At 43.6% G+C, this 24,618-nt stretch overlaps 1 protein-coding gene across 3 annotated transcripts in view; it reads left to right on the top strand.

Moving 5' to 3' along the window:
- The window catches only part of GRID1 (glutamate ionotropic receptor delta type subunit 1), a 686,401-nt gene that overhangs the window by 439,450 nt on the left and 222,333 nt on the right, over positions 1-24,618 (top strand). For all 3 annotated transcript variants that reach the window (XM_027530481.1, XM_027530480.1, XM_027530482.1), the window contains one exon: positions 15,312-15,482. In XM_027530481.1, coding sequence (XP_027386282.1) covers positions 15,312-15,482 — 171 coding nt within the window. The remainder of the gene's footprint in view (positions 1-15,311; positions 15,483-24,618) is intronic.

The raw sequence follows: 24,618 nt of genomic DNA, 5'->3' as shown, positions 1-24,618 counted from the left end.
CTGTTTAGTATATCATTCTGGGATTTGCTCTTCATGGTCTTCCTCTCTTTTTCTGTTTTCCTTAACTCTGTTATCTACATCTGTAAGGTAATAACATAGTCCTGTAGATTAATTCCGTCTTTTTCATACCTGATAGAAGCTCACCATATAAATTTCACTGCTTCTTTGATTCTGTTTCTGATGTTGTCACTGTTGATTCTGCACCAGAGGCCTGAATGAAAGTGAGGAAGAAACAGCTGACTGAGTCTGACAGATACTGAGACTCCTGTATCTCCAAATTATTCTGTTGGTGTTGTCATTATTATTTATAGTCTTCTCATATTTGGCAGCAAGAAGGACTTAAATTTTTTTTTCACTGAATTAAATATTTACTTGTATATGTTTATTTGAATATGCTGGGCCTTAGTCGTGGCATGCAGAATCATGTTATCTAGATTCCTGATCAGGTATCAAACCTGGGCCCTCTGCATTGATAGTCTAGAGTCTTAGCCACTGGACAAGCAGGGCAATCCAAGAAGGACTTTAAAAAACCCTTATAACTTGCATATCAATTGTTTATTATCTTTATGGAGTCAAATGCTTCTTTAGAAATCTGTGGGCTTTTCTCCACAGGAAAATGCACATATATTTGTATACTTAGCATTTTGGTGGAAGGGTGAGCTCCCCTGAAGCCAGCCTGAGAGCCTGACTGAAGAAATATGTTACCTCTGAATGGAGGCAATCAGATTCCATTCTGTTCCTTTCTGTGCTAACAAGAACAATTTTGCTTTTGATCAGTGAATTAAGTATGTACCATCTTGGAGGATGTGAAGATTGGATTTTCTTCAGATTTCTTCTAATTGGGCTTCTCTGGTGTTTCAGCTGGAGAAGGCAATGGCACCCCACTCCAGTGTGTTCTTGCCTGGAAAATCCCATGGACAGAGCAGCCTGGTGGGCTGTAGTCCATAGGGTCTCAGAAGAGTCGGACACGACTTAGGGACTAAACAACAACTTTTCTTTAGTTTTACCTCTTTGTAAGTGGGGATTTGCAGAGGTTTCCTAATAACTTAATTGAGCCAAAAGAGATTATCTAAGGCTTCCCTGGTGGCTCAGATGGTAAAGAATCCACCTGAAATGTGGGAGACCTGGATTCAATCTCTGGGTTGAGAAGATCCCCTGGAGGAGGGTGTGGCAATCTGCTCCAGTATTCTTGCTTGGAGAATCCCCATGGACAGAGGAGCCTGGTGGGCTACAGTTCCCAGGGTCGCAAAGAGTCAGACACAATTGAGTGGCACAGATCATCTGAGCTTCTGTATGTATTCTCAGCATACAACTAGACACAGTGAATATTTTTAATATTTAGTGCATGCTGCAAGTCTCACCTGTTATTGTTTTCATAGAAATCTTTCTTCAGGTGTGCTAAAAGACAAAGAAGAGTCTCTTTTCCTCTGATGACTGACAAGAAGTATGGAACGTTGCTGGGAACTGCATCCCTGTTTTTCTCTCTGCTTGTTTTACTTGTTACAATATTTTCCTTATCAAACTGCATATAATTCTCCCATTGAAAAAGGGGCTACTTCCAGCAGTGGTTTGCTGTCCCTCTTTCACTTCTGCTGTCAATATATGCTCCCTCTCCTTTATTCACATTTCTAAAGAGGATCCATTTACAACCACCCTAGTCCAGGCTTCCATCTTCTCTCACAAAGAAAATCTCTTGAGTGAAAGAGGATTTATAGTGGAAACTAGATTGCAGGAGAAGAAGGCAACAGAGAAATTCAGGGAGGATATTTCTGGAGCAACACAAAAAAATTAAGATGTAATCTGCAGAGTCCTTACCTCCTTCCACCTGTAATAATGAGATGATTTAAGAATACAGTTGAGATTTAACCAGATGGAAAAGGTTGCACATGCTTCTCTTGGGCCCCTCAGAAATAGGCCTTCTTATAATATTAATGACAGTGAACTTAGGAAAAGGTAGGCAAATGAGGCAAATGTAAATTGTAGCATAAGAATTGAAGTTTAGTGAATCACACAGCCAAGACATATAGAGAGGGATTTGGGAGTTAGGTGTTCCAGGAAAAAGGCAGGGTCATGCCTTAAAGAATTACAAGTCTATGTCCAAGACTGAGTAATATGTTTTTATAGAAGCATCAATTCAGTTCACTTCAGTCGCTCAGTAGTGTCCAGCTCTTTGCAACCCCATGGACTGCAGCATGCCAGGCCTCCCTGTCCATCAACAACTCCTGGAGCTTGCTCAAATTCAAATATGTCCATTGAGTAGGTGATGCCATCCAATCTTCTCATCCTCTGTCATCCCCTTTTCCTCCTGCCATCAATCTTTCCCAGCATCAGGGTATTTTCCAATGAGTCAGTTCTTCACATCAGGTGGCCAAAGTATTGGAGTTTCAGCTTCAGCGTCAGTCCTTACAATGAATTTTCAGGACTGATTTCCTGTAGGAATGACTGGTTGGATCTCCTTGCAGTCCAAGGGACTCTCAAGAGTCTTCTCCAGCACCACAGTTCAAAAGTATCATTTCTTCAGTGCTCAGCTTTCGTTATAGTCCAACTCTCACATCCATACATGATTACTGGAAAAACCATAGCTGTGACTAGGCGGACCTTTGTTAGCAAAGTAATGTCTCTGCTTTTTAATATGCTGCGTATAGAAGCATAATTAGCTTCAATGACACTCCCCAAAAAGAAAAGAACTAAAAATTCTGAATGTAATATATTTGAAAAATATTAAAAATAGATCACTGAACAGTCAAGAATAATGTCCTCAGGAACAAAATATAACAAAGGGAACTCTGGGAAATAATAGAGTTTCAGGTTAGGTTTTGCCTTAAACCTATTGGTCAAACATGGAGACCTTGAGCTTTTGTTCCTCTGGCTAATGAGACATAGAACCCATGAGATCCAGTGTAAGGACCAAGCAAATGAGAGGTTTCCACAAAAGCTGGAAATCTGTATCCTCAGTTTAAGCATTGATGAGAAATGAACCCACTGTGCAGAAGGAAATTAGAAGGAAAATTTTCTGTCTTGACTTTGGAATTGTCTGGAAGAGGGACATTTTCTTGAGAAGTGATAACTGCAGAAGCCTCATGCAGGCCTGTGGTCCAAGTCACATCACCTATGATGTCTAGTAAAGCACGAAAGAAAATTTAATGTTAAATCATGTGGTTTAGATTGGGTGTGATCCTAGGTTCACGATAGAAAGAGGCACAAGTATTCTTTGAAGCAATGCCAGTCTCTGTGAGCAAGAATCCCTTAGAATAAATGGAGTAGCCATCATAGTAAAAAAAAGAGTCTGAAATGCAGTACTTGGATTCAATCTGAAAAATGACAGAATGATCTCTGTTCATTTCCAAGGCAAACTATTCAATATCACAGTAATCCAAGTCTATGCACCGACCAGTAATGCTGAAGAAGCTGAAGTTGAGCATTTCTATGAAGACCTACAAGATCTTCTAGAACCAACACCCGAAAAAGATGTCCTTTTCATTTTAGGGGACTGGAATACAAAAGTAGGAAGTCAAGAAATACTAGGAGTAACAAGCAAATTTGGCCTTGGAGTACAGAATGAAGCAGGGCAAAGGCTCATAGAGTTTTGCTAAGAGAATGCCCAGGTCATAGTAAACACCCTCTTCCAGTAACACAAGAGACGACTCTACACATAGATATCACCACATGGTTAATACCAAAGTCAGATTAATTCTATTCTTTGTAGCCAAAGATGGAGAAGCTCTATACAGCCAGCAAGACTGGGAGCTGACTGTAGCTCAGATCATGAACTCTTTATTGCCTAATTCAGACTTAAATTGAAGAAAGTAGGGAAAACCACTAGACCATTCAGGCATGACCTAAATCAAATCCATTACAATTACACAGTGGAAGTGACAAATAGATTCAAGGGATTAGATCTGATAGAGTGCCTGAAGAACTATGGATGGAGGTTTGTGATATTGTATAGGAGGCAGTGATTAGGACCATCCCCAAGAGAAAGAAATGCAAACAGGCAAAATGGTTGTCTGAGGAGGCCTTACAAATAGCTGTGAAAAGAAGAGAAGCAAAAGGCAAAGGAGAAAAGGAAAGATATACCCATTTGAATGCAGAGTTCCAAAGAACAGCAAGGAGAGGGAAGAAAGCCTTCCTCAGTGATCAATGCAAAGAAATAGAGGAAAACAACAGAATGGGAAAGACTAGAGATCTCTTCGGGAGAATTAGAGATACCAAGGGAACATTTCATGCAAATATGGGCTCAACAAAGGACAGAAATGGTATGGACCTAACAGAAGCAGACAATATTAAGAAGAGGTGACAAGAATACACAAAAGAACTATACGAAAAAGATCTTCACAACCCAGATAACCACAATGGTGTGATCACTCACCTAGAGTCAGACATCCTGGAATGTGAAGTCAAGTGGGCCTTAGAAAGCATCACTATGAACAAAGCTAGAGAAGGTGATGGAATTCCAATTGAGCTATTTCAAATCCTGGAAGATGATGCTGTGAAAGTGCTGCACTCAATATGCCAGCAAATTTGGAAAACTCAACAGTGGCCAAAGGTCAGTTTTCATTCCAATCCCAAAGAAAGGCAATGCCAAAAATGCTCAAACTACTGCACAATTGCACTCATCTCAGTTCAGTTCAGTTCAGTTCAGTCGCTCAGTCGTGTCCAACTCTTTGTGACCCCATGAATCACCGCATGCCAGGCCTCCCATCACCAACTCCTGGAGTTCACCCAAACTCATGTGCATCGAGTCAGTGATGCCATCCAGCCGTCTCATCCTCTGTCATCCCCTTCTCCTCCTGCCCCTAATCCCTCCCAGCATCAGGGTCTTTTTCAATGAGTCAACTCTTCGCATGAGGTGGCCGAAGTACTGGAGTTTCAGCTTCAGCATTAGTCCTTCCAACGAATATTCAGGACTGATTTCCTTTAGGATGGACAGGTTGGATCTCCTTGCAGTCCAAGGGACTCTCAAGAGTCTTCTCCAACACCACAGTTCAAAAGCATCAATTCTTCGGCGTTCAGCTTTCTTCACAGTCCAACTCTCACATCTATACATGACCACTGGAAAAATCATAGCCTTGACTAGACGGACCTTTGTTGGCAAAGTAATATCTCTGCTTTTTAATATGCTGTCTAGGTTGGTCATAACTTTCCTTCCAAGGAGTAAGCACTCATCTTACATGCTAGCAAAGTAATGCTCAAAATTCTCCAAGCCAGGCTTCAACAGTATATTGTCACCCTGATTACTTAACTTCCATGCAGAGTAAATCATGAGAAACTCTGGGCTGGAAGAAGCACAAGCTGGAATCAAGATTTTTGGGAGAAATATTAATGATTCAGATGTGCAGGTGACACCACACTTATGGAAAAAAGCGAAGAATTAAGCCTCTTGATGAAAGTGAAAGAGGAGAGTGAAAAAGTTGGCTTGAAACTCAACATTCAGAAAACTAAGATCATGCCATCTGGTCCTATCACTTCATGGCACATAGATGGGGATACAGTGGAAACAGTGAGCAACTTTATTTTGGGGGCTCGAAAATCACTGCAGATGGTGATTGCAGCCATGAAACTAAAAGACGCTTGCTCCTTGGAAGGAAAGCTATGACCAATCTAGACAGCATATTAAAAAGCAGAGACGTTACTTTGCCAACAAATGTCCGTAGGTCAACAAATGATATGAGTTTGAGCAAGCTCCGGGAGATGGTGAAGGACAGGAAAGCCTGACGTGCTGCAGTACGTGGGATTGCAAAGAGTCAGACACAACTTAGGAACTGAACAACTAACAACAACAACCAGCTGGAAAAGAGGTTAATAAACATGAAAAATAGAATGATAAGCTCTACCATACTGTTGATTGGATTTCTAGAAGAAAATAGGAAATAGCAGGGAAAATAGTATTAAAAGATAGTATGGTTTAGATTTCTCTAGAATTATTGAAGAAACTAAACTCCAGATCTAGGAAGCCTAAGAATCAGGAGCAGAATAAAAATTAAAAATACACTTCATGTTGTGACTGCAGAACACCAGAAACGGAGAAAAATCTGAAAAGTATCCATGCAGAAGAGGTCATCTTCAAAGGAATGACAGTTAAACTGAATCCTAATAACTCGAGGTTGTGGGCTGAATATGCCTGCCAATATTCTAATACCAGCCCAGTGAGACTGATTTTTGGGCTCCTGCTCTGTGGAACTGTGACCGAATAAAATTTTGTTGTTCCAAGCCACCGAGTTTGTGATAATTTGTTATTACAACCATAGGAATCTAATACACTGAACTAAAATGGAAGCAAGACTATAATGCAATATTATCTTTACTGTGCTATGAAATATACTGTTCAATTTAGAATTTTTTTATTTTAAGAATGAGATCCAGATAAAAATGCTTTTTAATAAACAAAAACTAAGTTTGTCACCAACAAACCCACATTTAAAGGAAATTCTAAATGATATACTTCAGGGCAAGAAAAATAATCTTAGACGTAAGGTTTAAGGGCCACAGAAGAATGTTTAACAAATATATCTATAAATATTGGTTAAGTAGATAAATATTTACTGTATAAAATAATGGAAATTATGTGTGATAAGAGGGCATAATGAAAACTAGAATTAAAATACTAGGCATCATTACGACATTAGTTGAGATGATGATGATTAGAGATAAAGATTGAGAGAGTAAGAATATTGATTAATTTCACACTTATACAATTAAAGTATTCCTGATATCCAATGAAAAAATATTGGACAATATTGTTATAGCTTTGAAAAGAGAATAAGAAAATGAAAATAGGAAAAAATCATTTCAAGAAGCTAAAGAGAAGGAAAAAAAACAGTAAAATATGTAATGTAAATAGTATGATAAAATCAATTCATTTATATGTATGATCATTGTCCAACATAAATGAATTGAGATTTCAACTAAAATGTCTAGGATGGATATAAAAAATTGAGTATATTTTGCTTACAAGAGTCCCAACTAAAATGTGATACAGAGGAAGATTGACAGCAAAGAAATAGGAAAATAACAGCGAGATACTAACGAAAATGAAAGTAGTGTATATATTAATAGCAGTAAACTATAAGGCAAGATACGTTACTAGAAATAGAGGATGCATAAATAATGATAAAAGTTTCAGTTGAGCAAGGAGTTATCATTTCTAAACTTACACGTAATTAAGAAAACTCCAAATATGATTTTTGAAGATAAAGACTGAATATAAACAGAAATGGAAAAATTCCCCATCTAATGGACCTAAAAATGGGCCACTGAAATCAGCAGCAATTGGACAGTGGTAACACAAAGCATTCATGCAAACTGTCACAAAGTGAGTCTCAATAAACTTTAAAGGATTTGTATCACACATTCCACATTCTCAGGTTATAATATGTTGAAGATTCAATTCAGTTCAGTTCAGTTCAGTCGCTCAGTTGTGTCCAACTCTTTGCGACCCCATGAATCGCAGCACGCCAGGCCTCCCTGTCCATCACCAACTCTTGGAGTTCACTCAGACTCACATCCATCGAGTCAGTGATGCCATCCAGCCATCTCATCCTCTGTCGTCCCCTTCTCCTCCTGCCCCCAATCCCTCCCAGCATCACGGTCTTTTCCAACGAGTCAACTTTTTGCATAATAAGGTGGCCAGTGTACTGGAGTTTCAACTTTAGCATCATTCCTTCCAAAGAAATCCCAGGGCTGATCTCCTTCAGAGTGGACTGGTTGGATCTCCTTGCAGTCCAAGGGACTCTCAAGAGTCTTCTCCAACACCACAGTTCAAAAGCATCAATTCTTTGGCGCTCAGCTTTCTTCACAGTCCAACTCTCACATCCATACATGACTACAGGAAAAACCATAGCCTTGACTAGACGGACCTTTGTTGGCAAAGTAATGTCTCTGCTTTTGAATATGCTATCTAGGTTGATCATAACTTTTCTTCCAAGGAGTAAGCCTCTTTTAATTTCATGGCTGCAGTCACCATCTGCAGTGATTTTGGAGCCCCCCAAAATAAAGTCTGACACCGTTTCCACTGTTTCCCCATCTATTTCCCATGAAGTGATGGGACCAGATGCCATTATCTTCGTTTTCTGAATGTTGAGCTTTAAGCCAACTTTTTCACTCTCCTCTTTCACCTTCATCAAGAGGCTTTTTACAAAACTAATACAGTTATGTAAAGTTTAAAAATAAAATAAAATTAAAAATTAAAAAAAAAGAGGCTTTTTAGTTCCTTTTCACTTTCTGCCATAAGGGTGGTGTCATTTGCATTTCTGAGGCTATTGATATTTCTCCTGGCAATCTTCATTCCAGCTTGTGCTTCTTCCAGTCCAGCATTTCTCATGGTGTACTCTGCATATAAGTTAAGGGTGACAATATACAGCCTTGATGTACTCCTTTTCCTATTTGGAACCAGTCTGTTGTTCCATGTCCAGTTCTAACTGTTGCTTCCTGACCTGCATACAAATTTCTCAAGAGGCAGATCAGGTGGTCTGGTATTCCCATCTCTTTCAGAATTTTCCACAGTTTATTGTGATCCACACAGTCAAAGGCTTTGGCATAGTCAATAAAGCAGAAATAGATGTTTTTCTGGAACTCTCTTGCTTTTTCCATGATCCAGCGGATGTTGGCAATTTGATCTCTGGTTCCTCTGCCTTTTCTAAAACCAACTTGAACATCAGGAAGTTCACGGTTCACATATTGCTGAAGCCTGGCTTGGAGAATTTTGAGCATTACTTTACTAGCGTGTGAGATGAGTGCAATTGTGCGGTAGTTTGAGCATTCTTTGGCGTTGCCTTTCTTTGGGAATGAGATGAAAACTGACCTTTTCCAGTCTTGTGGCACTGCTGAGTTTTCCAAATTTGCTGGCATATTGAGTGCAGCACTTTCACAGCATCATCTTTGATTACTGAAAAATAATTACCTCATGTTTGGAAAAATTTTAAAAATCTCTAGTAAGCTACTCATGAGTCAAAAACATTTCAAAGAGGAATTTTAGAAACAATGATACAATTAATATATATGATAACTTGTGGGTCATAACTAAAGCATGTTTGATTTTTAGATCTATAATCTTAAATAGTTCATTAGGAAAGAAAAAAATGTTTAATATTCATCAGCTAGGTTTCATATGGAAACAGCTTCAAAAATAACCACTTAATAAATCAAAAGAAAATGGAAAAATAAAAATAATAAAGATAAGAGTAGACATTGATGAAATAGAAAACCAGCACATAAAACAGTATCTGTTAAGGTAAAACTTACTTTTTAAAGGAGAATTTATGAAATATACTAACTTATAGGATCAGAATAAGAGGAAAGATACACAAATACAGATTATTAGAAATGCATGATGGCACACAACTTTAGATGCATTGGAGAGAATAGAAGAAGTAGAATGACATTGCGAACAGCTTATGCCAATCAAGTCAAAAATTTGGACAACATGACTAAAAATGACAGGGGGAGGAAGGCAAAGCAAGAAAATTCCTATAGAAATAAGGAAATTTAATTAGTAATAAAAATCTTTTGACAAAGAAAACACCACGTTGGATGAATTTATAGCCTAGTTTTACTTATTAATCTAGAAACTAGAGAACGTATCTGTAGCATGTGATAAGAACTTAATATCCAGAACTGAAAAAAAGGTCCCATAAATCAACATGCAAAATATAAAACCCAGTGGAAAATAGACAAAGATCACAAGCACACAAAAGGAAACAGATGACTCATGAGTGTATGAAAGATATTTAACTCTTCTAAGTATTAGGAAAGTGGAAATTAAAGTCTAGTGATGTACCAATTCATTCTCACCAGACTGGCAAATATTAGGAAGTCATAGGATATCAGGTGGGGAAGGAAATGGCAACCTACTCCAGTGTTCTTGTCTAGAAAATCCTGTGGACAGAGGAGCCTGGTGGGCTGCTCTCCATAGGGTTGCACAGAGTTGGACACGACTGAAGTGACTTAGCAGCAGCAGCAGCAGCAGGATATTAGGATCAGGAAAGGAAGAACAACAAGAACTCTTCAGCACACATGATTATAAGTGGATACAAATCATCTGTAAATTTGGTATTATCTAGTAAATTTGAATACATTCATATTCTCGTATGGTCTTCCCTTGTGGCTCAGGTGGTAAAGAATACTCCTGCAGTGTGGGAGACCTGGGTTCAATTCCTGGGTTGAGAAGATCCCCTGGAGAAGGGAAAGGCTACCCACTCCAGTATTCTGGCCTGGAGAATTCCATGGAGAAGTCCATGGGGTCACAAACAGTCGGACACGACTGAGCAACTTTCACTTTCATATTCTCCCGTGGAGGAATTCTAATTCCAGGTATGTAGAGTAATTCTTAAAGGTGTGCACCAAGACACACAGGCAAGAAAAATTGTTCATAGAAGGTTTGTTCCTAATAGGGAAGAAGCAAAAACTTTCAAATGGTAATCACAATACCATGAATGCATTGTGGCAGAATCACACAATGCAGAGCATACAGCTGTGAAAATGAATAAACCAGAGCTGCATCCATCACCATGAATAGATCACAGAAACTTAATGTTAAACCCAGGGGTTTTTAGATGTTGGTGAATACTGGAATTATGTGGAGAGCTAATGTAGAACACAGAAGCTTTGCTTGTTGAAATGGGACAAGACTGGAACTCTGTAATTTTGTCAGTTCCCCAGGTGATCCTGATACACGACTCAGTTTGAGAACCACTGTGTTAAAACACAATGGTAAGAGACTGTTTAGCTTACACAGAGCTAAACACAATGTGCAAGCCTAAGATGTGTATTATCGAGGTTACGTCCATCATGGCGTGACAAAGGGAACTCCTGATGAGGAAGTGGTAAGCATTTGGGAAAGAGGCATCCAATCAAGATGCAGCTTATATTTTATTTCTTGATGAAAGGTACACTGAAATCATTTATTATTCATACTTTATGTAGGGTTTGTGCATTAAGGTCTGTCTAGTCAAGGCTATGGTTTTTCCAGTGGTCATATATGGATGTGAGAGTTGGACTATAAAGAAAGCTGAGCGCTGAAGAATTGATGCTTTTGAACTGTGGTGTTGGAGAAGACTCTTGAGAAGTCCCTTGGACTGCAAGGAGATCCAACCAGTCCATCCTAAAGGAGATCAGTCCTGGGTGTTCATTGGAAGGACTGATGTTGAAGCTGAAGCTCCAATACTTTGGCCACCTCATGCGAAGAGCTGACTCATTTGAAAAGACCCTGATGCAGGGAAAGATTGAAGGCAGGAGGAGAAGGGGATGACAGAGGATGAGATGGCTGGATGGCATCACTGACTCGATGAACATGGGTTTGGGTGGACTCCGGGAGTTTGTGATGGACAGGGAGGCCTGGCGTGCTGCTGTTCATGGGGTCGCAAAAAGTTGGACACGATTGAGTAACTGACGTGAACTGAACTGAACTGTGCATTAAGATATATTTCACAAGACAAACTTAAAAAGTAGTAAGGAAGATTTATTTTGAGCCTGTGCCCTTCCACGCATCAGCACTTAGTTGAGTGTATGGATATGATGTGTTACTGTTACATTGCTGCCTTGCTGACTGTGGTGAGGTCAGTGGTCGTCACACAGTATACACACATTGTCTTGTTTCTTCTGCTAGTAGCACTCTCTGGAAGGAATGTTCAGCTGAGACAAAGGGAAAGTTTGTTCTCCAAGTTGTTTATGTAAATTGGCTGCTTGATTGCCCTCTGCACCTTTAGAAAGACCCAGAGTTTGATCCTCTTCCCAGTAGTCCAGAGGTTGACCTGGTGTGCAGCCTGGAAGCAGTTCCTGGCATCAGTGAGCAGGGTGTGAGCAGATACCTGTGTGCAGCCCAGTAATACTAACGGACCTGGTGGGGCCATTGGAACAGAAGGCCTGGCATGGAGCTGAGGAGCTGACTGATGGTGCAGACTTGGGTATCTCCAAAGCAAAGGATAAATCCCTGGGAGAAGTGACCCTTTTCACTGCCTCCAAGGGACCCAGGGGAGTTGCTTCTGTGGATTCTTAGCATCTGATTGCAGCTATCTCTGTACTAGATACTAGGGATAGGCCCAGAGGTGTGGTGGAGAAGGCGATGGCACCCCACTCCAGTACTCTTGCCTGGGAAATCCCATGGATGGAGGAGCCTGGTGGGCTATAGTCCATGGGGTCGCGAAGAGTCGGACACGACTGAGCGACTTCCCTTTCACTTTTCACTTTCATGCACTGGAGAAGGAAATGTCAACCCACTCCAGTGTTCTTGCCTGGAGAATCCCAGGGACAGTGGAGCCTGATGGGCTGCCATTTGTGGGGTCGCACAGAGTCGGACAGGACTGATGTGACTTAGCAGCAGCAGCAGAGGTGTGGGGAGGTGGCTAGTAGTGCTTTGAATCAGAGTGACTGGGTGAGAACAGGACTGTGGGAGATTATGCAGAGATCCTTACGGCAAGGGAGGCGTATAGCAGCTAATGGGTTGGAGGAAGCTATGCCAAGTTCTCATCTCTGTCCTGGGAAGGTAGAATTGGAAAGGAATGGTCTGGAGATCAGGGCTACTTGCGGGAGGGCTTGACTTGCGGGACCCTTGACTAGGTCCTGGCTGCCCTGACATCAATCCCCCCATATGCTGCTGCATATTGTAGGGAAGTGAGAAAGGTACTGTGTTCTCCTATCAGTCAGGCCCCCTACAATTTCCAAGGTTATTGTTGCGGGGTAGTAGGGAGGGTTCATTGCCATTGACTCTCCTATCTGGAAGTTAAGGGTGCAGGAGAGGTTTAATTAAAGAGTTTCTATGGTAACCTCTGCCATCCAGCTGCTGCTGCTTCTGCTAAGTTGCTTTAGCCGTGTCCGACTCTGTGCGACCCCATAGACAGCAGCCCACCAGACTCCCCCATCCCTGGGATTCTCCAGGCAAGAACACTGGAGTGGGTTGCCATTTCCTTCTCCAATGCATGAAAGTGAAAAGTCAAAGTGAAGTCGCTCAGTCGTGTCTGACTTTTTGTGACCCCATGGACTGCAGCCCACCAGGCCCCTCCGTCCATGGGATTTTCCAGGCAAGAGTACTGGAGTGGGGTGCCATCACCTTCTCCGCTATCAAGAGTAAGTGAGAAAAACAAAAGGTATGTCACATATCCATTTCTTAAGTGTGCTGACTTTGAGGAACCCTCTTACGCATAATTTGAATTGTTTCCTCATGACCTTATGATTTTTCTAGGTTACCTCCCACCCATGAAGACCTCACCTCTATATTCCTTCTTCAAGTAAAGCTGACCATGCTGCTCACTGGTCTTTCTTACAGTTTTATTTTTTAGTAGGTTAGAACATGAGTTCTCTCATCCTGCTATCCTACTTGGGGCAATGTGTCCATTAGCAGGGCAGCTAAGAGCAGGGCACAAATGTCCAGGCTCAGCTACATTCTCTGCTTTGTTTTCTGGAGCCCAGCTGGATCCTGGGCTCTTCTCACTTGGTTGTCCAAAGATATGAACATTTTGCAATTTCCTCACCATTGATTGTCAGTTGGTCCCAATCCAATATGATCATCATTCCTTAAACAGACTTGTCCGAAATACAAAGTTTAAGTGGTTGAAACCCAGATTCAGTATGTATAAGCACTTTAATTCTTTAGAAATGCCTGCAGTTTTGCACATTTGGGAACTATTGATCATTCTAAAAGGATTCAACTTTTAATTTCTTCCTTTCTCCCAGATCTAGTACATGGTTATAACTGACTAGTCTATACCCTTATATTGAGTACCTAGGACAGTTCCTGAGAGTGCTTTGTTTACCTTTAAATCCTTAAACGTGTTATGTTCTTGTTTATGTGATTCTGCAAATTCTCGATCACTATTTCTAACCTCATTAACTCCATTTGTACCATCTCATTGTCTCAAAGCTAGGCTGTGTCATCTGCAAGGAGGAAGACTTAAGGCCAATTTTAAAACACAGTTATTCATGGTTAAAATCTTGACTTGCAACCAACACAGATAGAGTCACTTCTTAGAACCAGTGAACCAGAGCTTTCTTAACCTCTCTTCCACCATTAAAACCCTTGGTGAATGTTCATTTTTTATAGTCCCTTTGTTGATCTCAGACATGGACCTGTTTTGTTACTCTCTAATCCTCTCTCTGTACAGCAGTCAGAGATTTTTAAAAATGTAAATTTGATTGTGGCTTATTGGGGCATAAGATCTTTCAAGTGCTTCTCATCATCTATAGTGTGAATGTTTTAGCAATATTTCCTGAACCCCATAACCATATCTGGTCTAGGACACAGATCCCACACTGCCTTTGATCATTCCTCTCTCCTGCCAGTGGCCCTGCCCCTCCCTAGGTTGGAGGGACACATTGCTGCCTGAACCATTGCCTCCATCTTCAGCAGTACACAGCAGTACTACCACCAACTCAACTCTTCACTGTCCTGCCTGCTCGCCTTTACAAGCAAACACTTTGCCTAATAAGTTCATCCTTCAGGTTCAGCTTCAGTGCTAATTCCTCACAGAAGCCTCATCCTGGGAAGAGCTCCCCTTGGCCTGCTCCCTTTGCTCTTTTTATGCATCAGAGTGCTCATTTTAAATACGGTAATAATAGGACCTACCTCATAGAATTCCTAAGGCTGTTGCAAGTACAAAATGAGATAATGTGTGTAAAGAACTTAGCATATGGGCCCATGTGGAAGTTTGATGGGTTCCTTTGCTCCTAGATTTCGGTATGACATCACTCCATATATTTCAGCCTATGATGACCTTGAGTTTCACCAGAGGGAATTAAGCCTGACTCATTCATAGCTATACCCCAGTCTTAACATGGAACAAAACACTGAAGAGCTGTTGGGTAGATTTTGTGCAATGAATGAGTGGATGAATGAATGGATATATTTTAAAATTTTGTATGTATGCAAATCTTTAAAAAAATCTAATTGTTAAATAATTATGGGAAATTTAATGCATTTTGTTCAGCTCTGTCAGAGGAAGCCACTTTTCCTTGTCTACATCAGGTAGACAACTCCCAACAGGAAACTGAGCCTTTTATCCCAGCTAATGCCTCTCATGACACTTGACAGTATTGGTTCTTTTAGGGTTTGACTCCATGGAAGCCAGTGCATTGGTGGTTTAGCTGCAGATTATCTTTTTCTGTCCTTCAGGGAAGGTGTTGAACAATCCTGTTTGCATTTTAGGGTAAACAAGTATTATTTGTAAGTAAGCAGCTAATAAGGCTCTTTGACCTTGAGCCCAAACTCATAACCCCTTTGGCATTAACTATTTGGGCTGTCAACCTAGACATCTACTGGTAAGTCTTCTGCAGAGATTATGAGGTCATAAGTCAATGGTAAGCATTTCTGGTTATCTTCCCAGGAAATCAGTGACCCAGAGATCCTGGATCTGGTCCACAGCGCCCTTGGCAGGATGACTGTGGTCCGGCAGATCTTCCCTTCTGCAAAGGACAACCAGAAATGCATGAGGAACAACCACCGCATCTCCTCCTTGCTCTGCGACCCCCAGGAAGGCTACCTCCAGATGCTGCAGGTCAGTGCTGGCCTCCTAAACTTCTTCCAGGAGGGAGTCTCACCCATACCCTTGGCCTGCCTCGTGCATCAGTGTGCCTCAGCTCTAGTTGAGCACACTTCCCCACCAACTGTAATTATTAGAACTCTGTGCTGAAATTGAAACCAGTCAACTGGGCAATACCTCTAAGCACATTAGCAGGCAATTATGGCCGATGTCAGCAGATGCAGCATATTAGCTCACTGGGTGCCTCTTGTATTTAAAAGTTGCACACTTAGGGAGTAAGGAGAGTCCTGTATCTTAAGTTTCTGTGATGGCTGTGTTAATGGGGAATGATTTCATCTGTCAGAACTGGGGACAGAGCCTTCCTGTGGAGAGTCATGATTTTGAACCTGTTTTAAGTTCTTCTCTGTAGAAAGTCAAAAATATGGAAATAACTGGGAAACGTCTCAGCTCATCTTCTGAATGCTAAGTCTTAAGTCAACCAGAACACTACTGGAATCCTAGCTGAGCAGGAGGGCGCAAAAGGTAGAAACATTACTTGCCCACCTGTTCCCTTCCTTCCAAGATGAGAAACAGAGTGTGTATGATTAGTCCCCCCACTAGTCTTTGACATAGGTGCAATCAACCTAAGAGAAGAGGTTAGCTTCTCTTAGGCCTGGGAGGTGCATGTGGAGCTGTGCACCCATTGTGAGAGGTGGTTTTCTTCCTGGATATTTGGGGGTAACGGTGAAGATTGTCTGTTGGTAGACTGGCATCTGAAACTCCACTAGGAACATGGTCCCTAAGAAAATTTTCTTTCGATGCTTGGTGGGAACCATAAAACAGAAGGAAATTTTTCCCACCTGGGTTTGTGAAAAGTACTCATAATTTATGCATGGGATATGGTTGCCACTCAGTGTTTGAAACTAGTTTACCCCTTCTTTCCACCTGGCATAGGGACTATAGGGCAGTGATGGGCTGTGTCTGCCTATAGAGTATCAGTCCCATCCAAGTACATCTTGGTATCATCTAATCATGGGGCATATATTTTGGGAGGGGAGGTTATTATAATCTCTAGAGTGAACTATGTACGTGTGTGATTTGTCAAAGTACCAAATCCATGCTATAATCTTAATAGGGGAGAGAGGAAGCGTTCTCCCACAGATGGCAAATGCTAGAAATATGTTCTTGGTTGATAAGGAAACATAGACGACATCAGGATTTCATTGGAGTAACTCCCACGAGCCCCACGTCCACTGCTCCAGGGAGACGTCACAAGGTCTGGGATCTTTCACAGATGGTGAGGGGCTGACCAGGAGAGTAGATGAAAGACCTCTGTAGGGTTCATGGGCTCAAAAGCCCTGGGCATATGCAGCAGGCGTGGAAGGTGCTTTCATTTTAGGGCGCTGCTGTCCTGCTCTGCCTTCCTCTTTTCTAGAGTTTGGAAGAAGAGCTGAGGGCCTCTCACACTGCCTCTGTATTTAGCACCTCACTCTCCATGTGGATGGAAGCGTAGTGTGACCACGTGGCCCAGGCAATGTGTGCTCGTCCCCACCCGGGGCCGGAGGGGGAGGTGCCTGCCACTCTCTGTGGGGGCCAGACCCCGAGGGGGTCTCACTCGCAGGAAGGTCTCTGTGGGTTCTCTCTCCACAAAAGGCTTCATCCTTCCCCAAAGACACACCAGCCCTGTTCCACCCTGTGCCATACCCCCTGTTCATTTCCCCATTTCTTTCTTGCCTTACCATACTTATTCTACTCCACAAGAAAAGAGGGCTGCTTCCTATTTCACCAACATGTCCTGCCCTGGCAGGGTGGAGGGAGAGAGACAAAGTATGTCTCATCAAGGTCTTGATTACTCATTTTGCCATGGACAGGAAGCTCAGGTGAGCTCTTTCATTCATATCAGTCACATTGGATGTAAAGAATCTGTCCTGGAGGACAAGAGAGGAAAAGACACTGATTGTAGCAGAGAGGAATGCAGTAGAGGACTTTCTGAAATGACACACATTTATTAGGAGGATGAACAAAGCCATGGCTCTTCGGTGGGTGGCTAATCGTCAGGTGAGGTCAGTGCAATATCGAACACAGAATCCTGGCCACCCTACCTCTCTCTGTTTCTGATGAGATCCAGACACCATATGAAGAGCAAGATTGAAGAGCTACATCACAGATCTTGTAGCAGTAGTGGTAGCCACAGTAGCAGCAGTAATAGCAGCAGTAGTAGTAATAGCAGTGGTAGCAACAGTGATAGTAACAGTAACAGAAGTAGCAGTAGTAGTAGCAGTAGTCACAGAGGCAGCACCAACAGCTATAGTAGTAATAGTAGAATCAACAATATTAGTAGCAGTAGCAGCAGTGGTAATAGCGTCATAAATGGTGTCATATCAGTAGCAGCAGCAACAGCAGTGATAGTAATAGCAATAGCAGTAGCACTGATAGTAGCAGTAGTCACAGTAGTAACAGCTATAGTAGTACCAGTAGTAGTAGCAGTGCTAGTAGCATTAGCAGCAGCAGTAGTAATATTAATAGTAGCAATAGCAGTATCAGTGGTAATAGTAGCAGCAATAGCAGCAGCAGCAGTAGCAATAGCAGCAGTAGTATAATAGTAGCAGTAGCAACAGAAGCAACAGTAGCTATAGTAGAAGAAGAAGTAGCAGCAACAGCACAGGACCCAGGTTGCTTGGGTTCAAATCCCAGTAAATCTAGCTACTAATTATTTATTGTTATTTATTTGTCATTCTATGCCTCTGCTTCTGTCTCTGTACACTGGGGATTCAAATATTCCCTACTCCTCAGAGTCATAATGAAAATAAATGAGAGGATGTACAGAAAGCAACGAGAACAAGGCCGAGCTATTAACAGAACTGTCCTTCTAGAGGATGTGGCCAGGTGTGCTTAGGTTTCCATGGGAAGACTGAACACGGCCTCATTATTTTTTGTACAGTGTGATGTAGTCTACTTTTGTCCTGAGCATGCTCTTTGAAAGTCTCACAGTGGGTGGGAGAGCTTCACTTCTGTCTGGCCCCTCATCACCGGTGTTGAGCATCACTTACCATCGCCTCAGTCATGCAGGAACTTGGTCAGTGCTGCCTTGGGTGGGAGAGGGGAGGCCAGTGTCTTTGCAGCCTGCATAGCTCTTCAGACAAGACCCTGCTGCTTGGAGATTCCGATAAGGACTAATGGGGTAGATCTGTTAAGAATGCAGGTCTTAACATAAGTTAAACTGTCTCTGGAAGCCTCTTTATATATCTATAAATAAAATACTTTATTAAATGAATCTATCTCCATTTGTTGCATCTGCTTCCTTGTACAGGCTCTGACGAGAGGCAAATGTGGATTTATTTACTCATCCCACCCAACAACCATTTGGGCAGCTTGTAGATTCATCTCATTTACAAGCCATTCCCTTCAAGTTTTCTCTGTAGCTATTACCGCTTCTTTCTTTCTTAATGACAGTGTAGAAGGCAAACTAATTTCTACTAGCCTCTAGCTGTGAGATTTATTGAGAAGATTCTAACATGTTTAGCACAACCAACTGAAGGGAAAAAAAAATACAACATTGATGTCATGGATTATTAACTTTGTCTTGATGGAATTAATGAAAATTCTTTTGGAAATGGAGCTCTCAAGTCCATCTTTAGTTCTTCCCCCAGACAGCTTCTCTTGGGATGATAATTCTGGGTTAGAAGTTTTCAAGAAGACTATCAAAAGCAGGGAATTTTTGCAAGATCATCCATCTCTCTGCTTCTGCACTGAGCTGACCTCAGAAGCTCCATCTTCTTCTATTAGGCCTGTGGTCAGGGCTTTTTGTGCTGCAAAGCCAACCAGGCACTATTATAGCAAATCAGTTTGGTTCCTATTTAGTAAAGAGAACATCTTTTGGAAGAAAAGTACCTCAGTAAGTGGCTTCTATTGGCTCCAAAGCCATGCTTTTGCAGCGTGCAGTGCTTTGTTTATTTTTCCCTACAAAGCACTGTCTTATTTGGGTGCTTCTCGTTCTTGTTTTCTCAACAGGTTTGTTTAGGGGTTGTCTGACCCGGCCAGTGATAAAAAGGACAACAAGACCCTAAGAACCCCTGAGGCTTTGCTCAGATTTTATGGGCAGCCTTGCTCAGAGAAGCATCTGAACCATCCTTGGTCTTTAGGACTGCATTGCCTGATGACTTCAGCGCTACAATTAACCTAACAGATGAATTGTCACATTGTTACTCCACTTCTATTCAAATGTGTTTCCAAAGTGGGACAGGCAAATGATAGAAGCTGTATTGTCTGGTCACTGTGGAGCCCGAACCTTCAATTAGGCTGCAGGAGCTAATGTGGTATTATAAAATGCTCCCTTAGGTTGGGATTTCTCTTGTTTGAGAATTTTAAAATGATAAGATGGCTTAATAGATGGAATCATTGCTCCCTCATTCAACCTGTTACAGCATTTTGACCCCACTCCCCACACCACCACCTCTTACATCCCTATTTCTTTAAGGCTTTCTGCACACTTGTCCCAAGCTGACAAGTTTCTTGTCAACCTGCCTATAGAAGCCTTTCCTCTGCAGCAGCACCGAACCTCTTCACACCAGAGTTACTTTGGACTTCATGTCATTTTCGCTGGTTTACTTCACCCTAAAGACCCAGATGGAACATGTAGTGACCAGCATGGATCGATGCCTTTGTCAGAGACAGGTGCACAGGTGGTCCCCTTGGGTGCAGCTGGTTGCCGTCCTGGCCACGGGTGGCTATATGAACAGCTGGAGGCCAGAGAGCCTTGGGTATAGCAAATGACCCTCAACGCTCCACCCTCCTCGCATCTTGGATTCAACATGAGGAGAGCTCCCGCCACTGTCTGCCCTCTGCCACCATCTGTTCCCTTCTCAGGCCGGGACATGGCTTCCCCTCTCAGGACAGGTAGGCTGGCAGCTGGTTGGCAGAGAGGCCACACCTGGAGATGGATTTCTCGAGCTGTGCCATCTGGGCATCGGCTTGTCCTCCCAGCGGGTCCCTCTGCTGGTCTGAGTGTGCTGGATGGACAGAGCCTGTCTGAGAATCTGGTCAGAGGTCAGTTCCTGCTGTTGGCCTCTGTGAGGTCTCTCTGCACAGTCCACTTTGCTTGATTAATGATGGAGGCAAGAGAAAACCAGGCTCTTTGGAAAGCTGGAGGAAATGCAGCCTTTCTTAATGAAAACATTTCTCACATTGCCAGCTTTGGTGTTGGGCAAATAATGGTCTGGTGGTGAGATGCAGCTGGCCCACATGGCTGTGACTCTGGCCTTCCATCCATCTTCCCACGCCTTCCAGGATGACTTGTACCTTGATAATGTAAATGCCCAGCACCTCCCTGGGCCCTTGAGTATAAGGGAGGCAAGGCTGGAGCAACCTAATATGATTTGCCTAAATTCTGATATACTGTGGAGAAATGTGCATGGAGCTCTGGGAGGGCAGATAGCTGGCACCCTAGCAGAGCCATCGTCATCCTCGGGGGCCTCTCCCTTCCACTCTGATGGGGATGCACACAGGGCTCAGCCTGCTGAGGGTCATATAGAACCAAATGTGTATGGCTCTGCTGAAGAGCTCAGCACATTTCATGGGAGTGGGGCGGGGGGTGGGGGGGGCTCTGTTTCCATTACTGCTGGCCCTCATCCTGCTTCTAGGGACTCAGTGAGTAAGTAAACAAATCACCTGGGCTTCTGATGGGACTGCTGCTACCCCATCTAGTACCAACCCAGATGGGAAATCAGAGCCTTTCCTGGTTTCAACAAGACAATACATCTCAGTCTCAGAGATGGTGTCACACGTGGTGGGACTTGGAGTGGGGCTTTTGCATTGTAGCCGCACAAACAGCTTCTCAGGTTCTAAGTCTTCCCCGATGAGATATGACTGCTCCTCTGCTGCCCCATCCCCCCCCATCCTGTGCTTCATCCTTTCTCCGCATCCTGCTACCTCCCTTTCCGATCACCCTCTATTTTCCCCCCACTGGGTCTTGACTCCAAAATAAATTCTCCTTATTTTCTCATGAAGATCAATTTAACAGTTTTACTGGTAGCCTTTGCTCCTGCTGACACAAGGTATTTTCTTAAATAAAATATAGTTACTGATGTAGTGGGGATTCTTGGTGTTCACTCTTAGGAAAAAAATCTATCTTTCCATCCTTGGTCCTCAGTTGGCTTCATGTGATTGGTCTTTAATTATACAGCAGCCAGGAATGTCTACCTGGGTTTCTTAAAAGCTGAAGCCCAGTCAGGAACTCATAGCTGAATTCTCTCTTATGTCTCCTGCAGATGTGACCTCACCTTCCTTGTTTCCCATCTGAGGACCTGCCTCTTACATAGGGGACTGACTTTGGAAAGACAAGCATTGCCAGGATGCCCCCATCCCATGGAAGCATATAACCCATATTCAGATTACAGATGGACAGTTCCACATAGAATGTATCCATACAGAGGTCCTATTCCCTTTCACAGTGTGGCTTCTCCCCTCGATCACTTTTATTCTAAGAGGCATCCTCTTTCCAAACACTTTGACATCTCTTTGTTTCTTCCTAAGAACCGATTTAAAACTATTCATTCAACATCCATTAATTCCGCAGACACACCTTAAGCACTTATTATATGCCAGTTCTTATGTTAGACATTTCACAAATGTTGTCTCTCTGATTCTCACAAACTCCAAATAAATCAGAAATTTTAATCTCCATTTAGTAACACTTTCCAGTTATAGAGAATGTCATGTGTCAAGGCCCAGAAGCCAAGGAAGGCAGGAGTTGAGTTTAATGTGTCTGAGGCAAGAAGTACTGGGAAATCAATTAGCGAGGAGAGCAGTGCCAGGGAACGGAGGCCGGGGTGGGTAGCCCTCGGGGATATGACAGGGCAGAATGTGCCTATGGTGGGATTGACAACTCAGTGCAGGGTGGAAGCGGAGGGCCTGGGCTGGGAGACAAGGTAACCGGGGATTGCCATATCGCTGGGGAGAAATAAGGGCATTTGAACTATGTGGAGGCTGTGGGAAGTGACCACGTACAGAGGATGTTTGGAAGCATCCCCAGGGGTGAAACTGCTAAGCCCCGGCAGGGAATGGACAGCTGGTGACAGGGTGCAGGGCAGGGCACCTCCCACAGGTACAGGGCTGCAGCTGTCCCTGTTCTAGCTCTAGTCCCCTCCTTCCTGTCCTCTACCCTCCCCCGTGCACCTGCATGGTCTTAGTGCTGGACTGGCTGTGCCCTGGACTCTCATGGCTGAGCCAGCCCTGCAGTGCAAATGTCAGGCTTTAGAGTGTGCCCAGCCATCTCCCTTTCAGGAACCTGGGTCAGGGATTTGTGCAGGCCCTCACTCCGGGCCTTCCTATATTGGCAGCTTGTATAATGCACCCCGAGAGCAGAGAAGTGGCCTTTCCTCAGAGGGCAGCCCTGCAACACCTTAGGCCATACCGACCCAAAAGGCCCAGCTCAGGCCCAGGGCACCATGGCAGTTGTGACCTTGCTGCTGGGCCAGGAGGAAGCCAGGGACCTGCACCCAGGTGAGCAGCTTTCTGTGCTGGTCCTGATCCCCAGGGCTGATCCCTGCTCAGTCTTTTGACCCTGAAGCTGCAGGAGCCATGTATGACCCCTGCTTGCCCTTGAAAAGCTTTCAGGCCAAGGGGCATTGGAGGAGAGGCGAGTGGTGTTGGCAGATCAAAGTTTCTTTTCACAATAGCCTCCACGCTTCTGCGTGACAGACTCACACCGGGCCCTGGCCACTGGAGACACCCCTGGCTGACAAGCTCTCTGCTGACCCACATTGAAGTCAGGAGCCTGCCTGGGTCCTTTGTTTCTCCTTCTATTCCTTTCTGTCCCTGTTCCCTCCAAAAATAAAACTAAATTCAGAGAGCTTGGGATGGTACTTGGCTACTTGGCACCAGGGTTATCCCTATCTGCATTTCACAGGGATATTTCACAGGGTGAGTAAATCAAAACCGCCCACTGCACCTCTCCAGGGACACTGAACATACTGTATGTTATTGTAATCAAGATAAGGCTAGAGCTTTTAAAAATCATTTTTGTCTTTTTTTTTGGCTGCATTGCACAGCATGCAGGATCTTGGTTCCCCGACCAGGAATCAAACCTGTGCCCCTACAGTAAAAGCGCAGTATCTTAACTACTGGACCACAAGGGAAGCCTCAGGGCTAGAACTTTAGATGACTTGTTCAACATCACCTTGCGAGTGAGAGTAAGAGGAGAGCCAGTTCACCCGTACTTTGAGCATCTATCAAGCACATGCTATGTCTATGGGCTGCTGTCCCCGCTGGGGGTTCAGCAGTGGGCGGAGCTGGGCCAGGTCAAGCCAGGCCCTGGGCCAAGCTGCACAGTGGTAGAGTGAGAGCTCTGCTGTGTGACACAGAAGAGGACCCCAGCGTGCATCTCTAAGGTGGCTCACCCAACCAGCCGGACCCCCTGCAGCTGCGTGTACACTTGGAAAGGAGGCCGTAGGCTCCCAGGAAAGCCTCAGGTTCCTCTTCCGGCTCTGGCTCTTGTCTGCCTCTGACTTTACTCCATCTGGCATCTCTGACCCAGCTCCAGCCCTTTTGCTGTGCATCCGGGTCTTTGCTCTGCCACGCCCTTGGCCCAGACATCCTGGCCTCTCTTTAGCTTGTCCAGTCAGCCCTCACCTGAAATGCTTTTGTAGTCTTTTGTCATTTTTGGGCTGCAGTGCTCTTAGGCTAGCCAGAGTCCTGGGCTCCCACTCTCAGAGGAATGAGGTGACAGTAGCTGCCTGTCTGTCTTTTGCTAGAGAACTCTGTGCTGGGCCTCACCTGAAACACGAGAGAGAGAGGCAAGGGCTCCTTCAGGCCATGCCCCCTTCTCTGACCCTGCAACCTGTAGCACCAGCTGAGGCTGTTTGCTCCTCAAGACAAGCACTGAGTGAGAGTCAATGAAGCTGGGTGCCTCTGTCTCGCTAGATCTTTCCTTTTGACTCAGGGACCTGGCTTCACCAATCCGGGACATTAGCACACTGGTCTTCACCCACCTACCCCAAGGAAAGCTTTCTGTTTGTCAGGATCTGGAGGGAGCCCCATGGAGAGGCAGCCTTTCTACTGTTCTTGATCTTTTTTCCCCTACAAGTTCCTTCTCCTGACAACCCTCCCTTGTGTACCCACCAGTGAACCTAGCAGGTCACCTAAGTTAGAATGCTGAGGTTGGTGAGAAGACCAT

This window comes from Bos indicus x Bos taurus, chromosome 28 (assembly GCF_003369695.1).
Source record: "Bos indicus x Bos taurus breed Angus x Brahman F1 hybrid chromosome 28, Bos_hybrid_MaternalHap_v2.0, whole genome shotgun sequence".
NCBI classification, from domain to species: Eukaryota; Metazoa; Chordata; class Mammalia; order Artiodactyla; family Bovidae; genus Bos; species Bos indicus x Bos taurus.
This window is presented reverse-complemented; position numbering and strand designations above follow the sequence as displayed.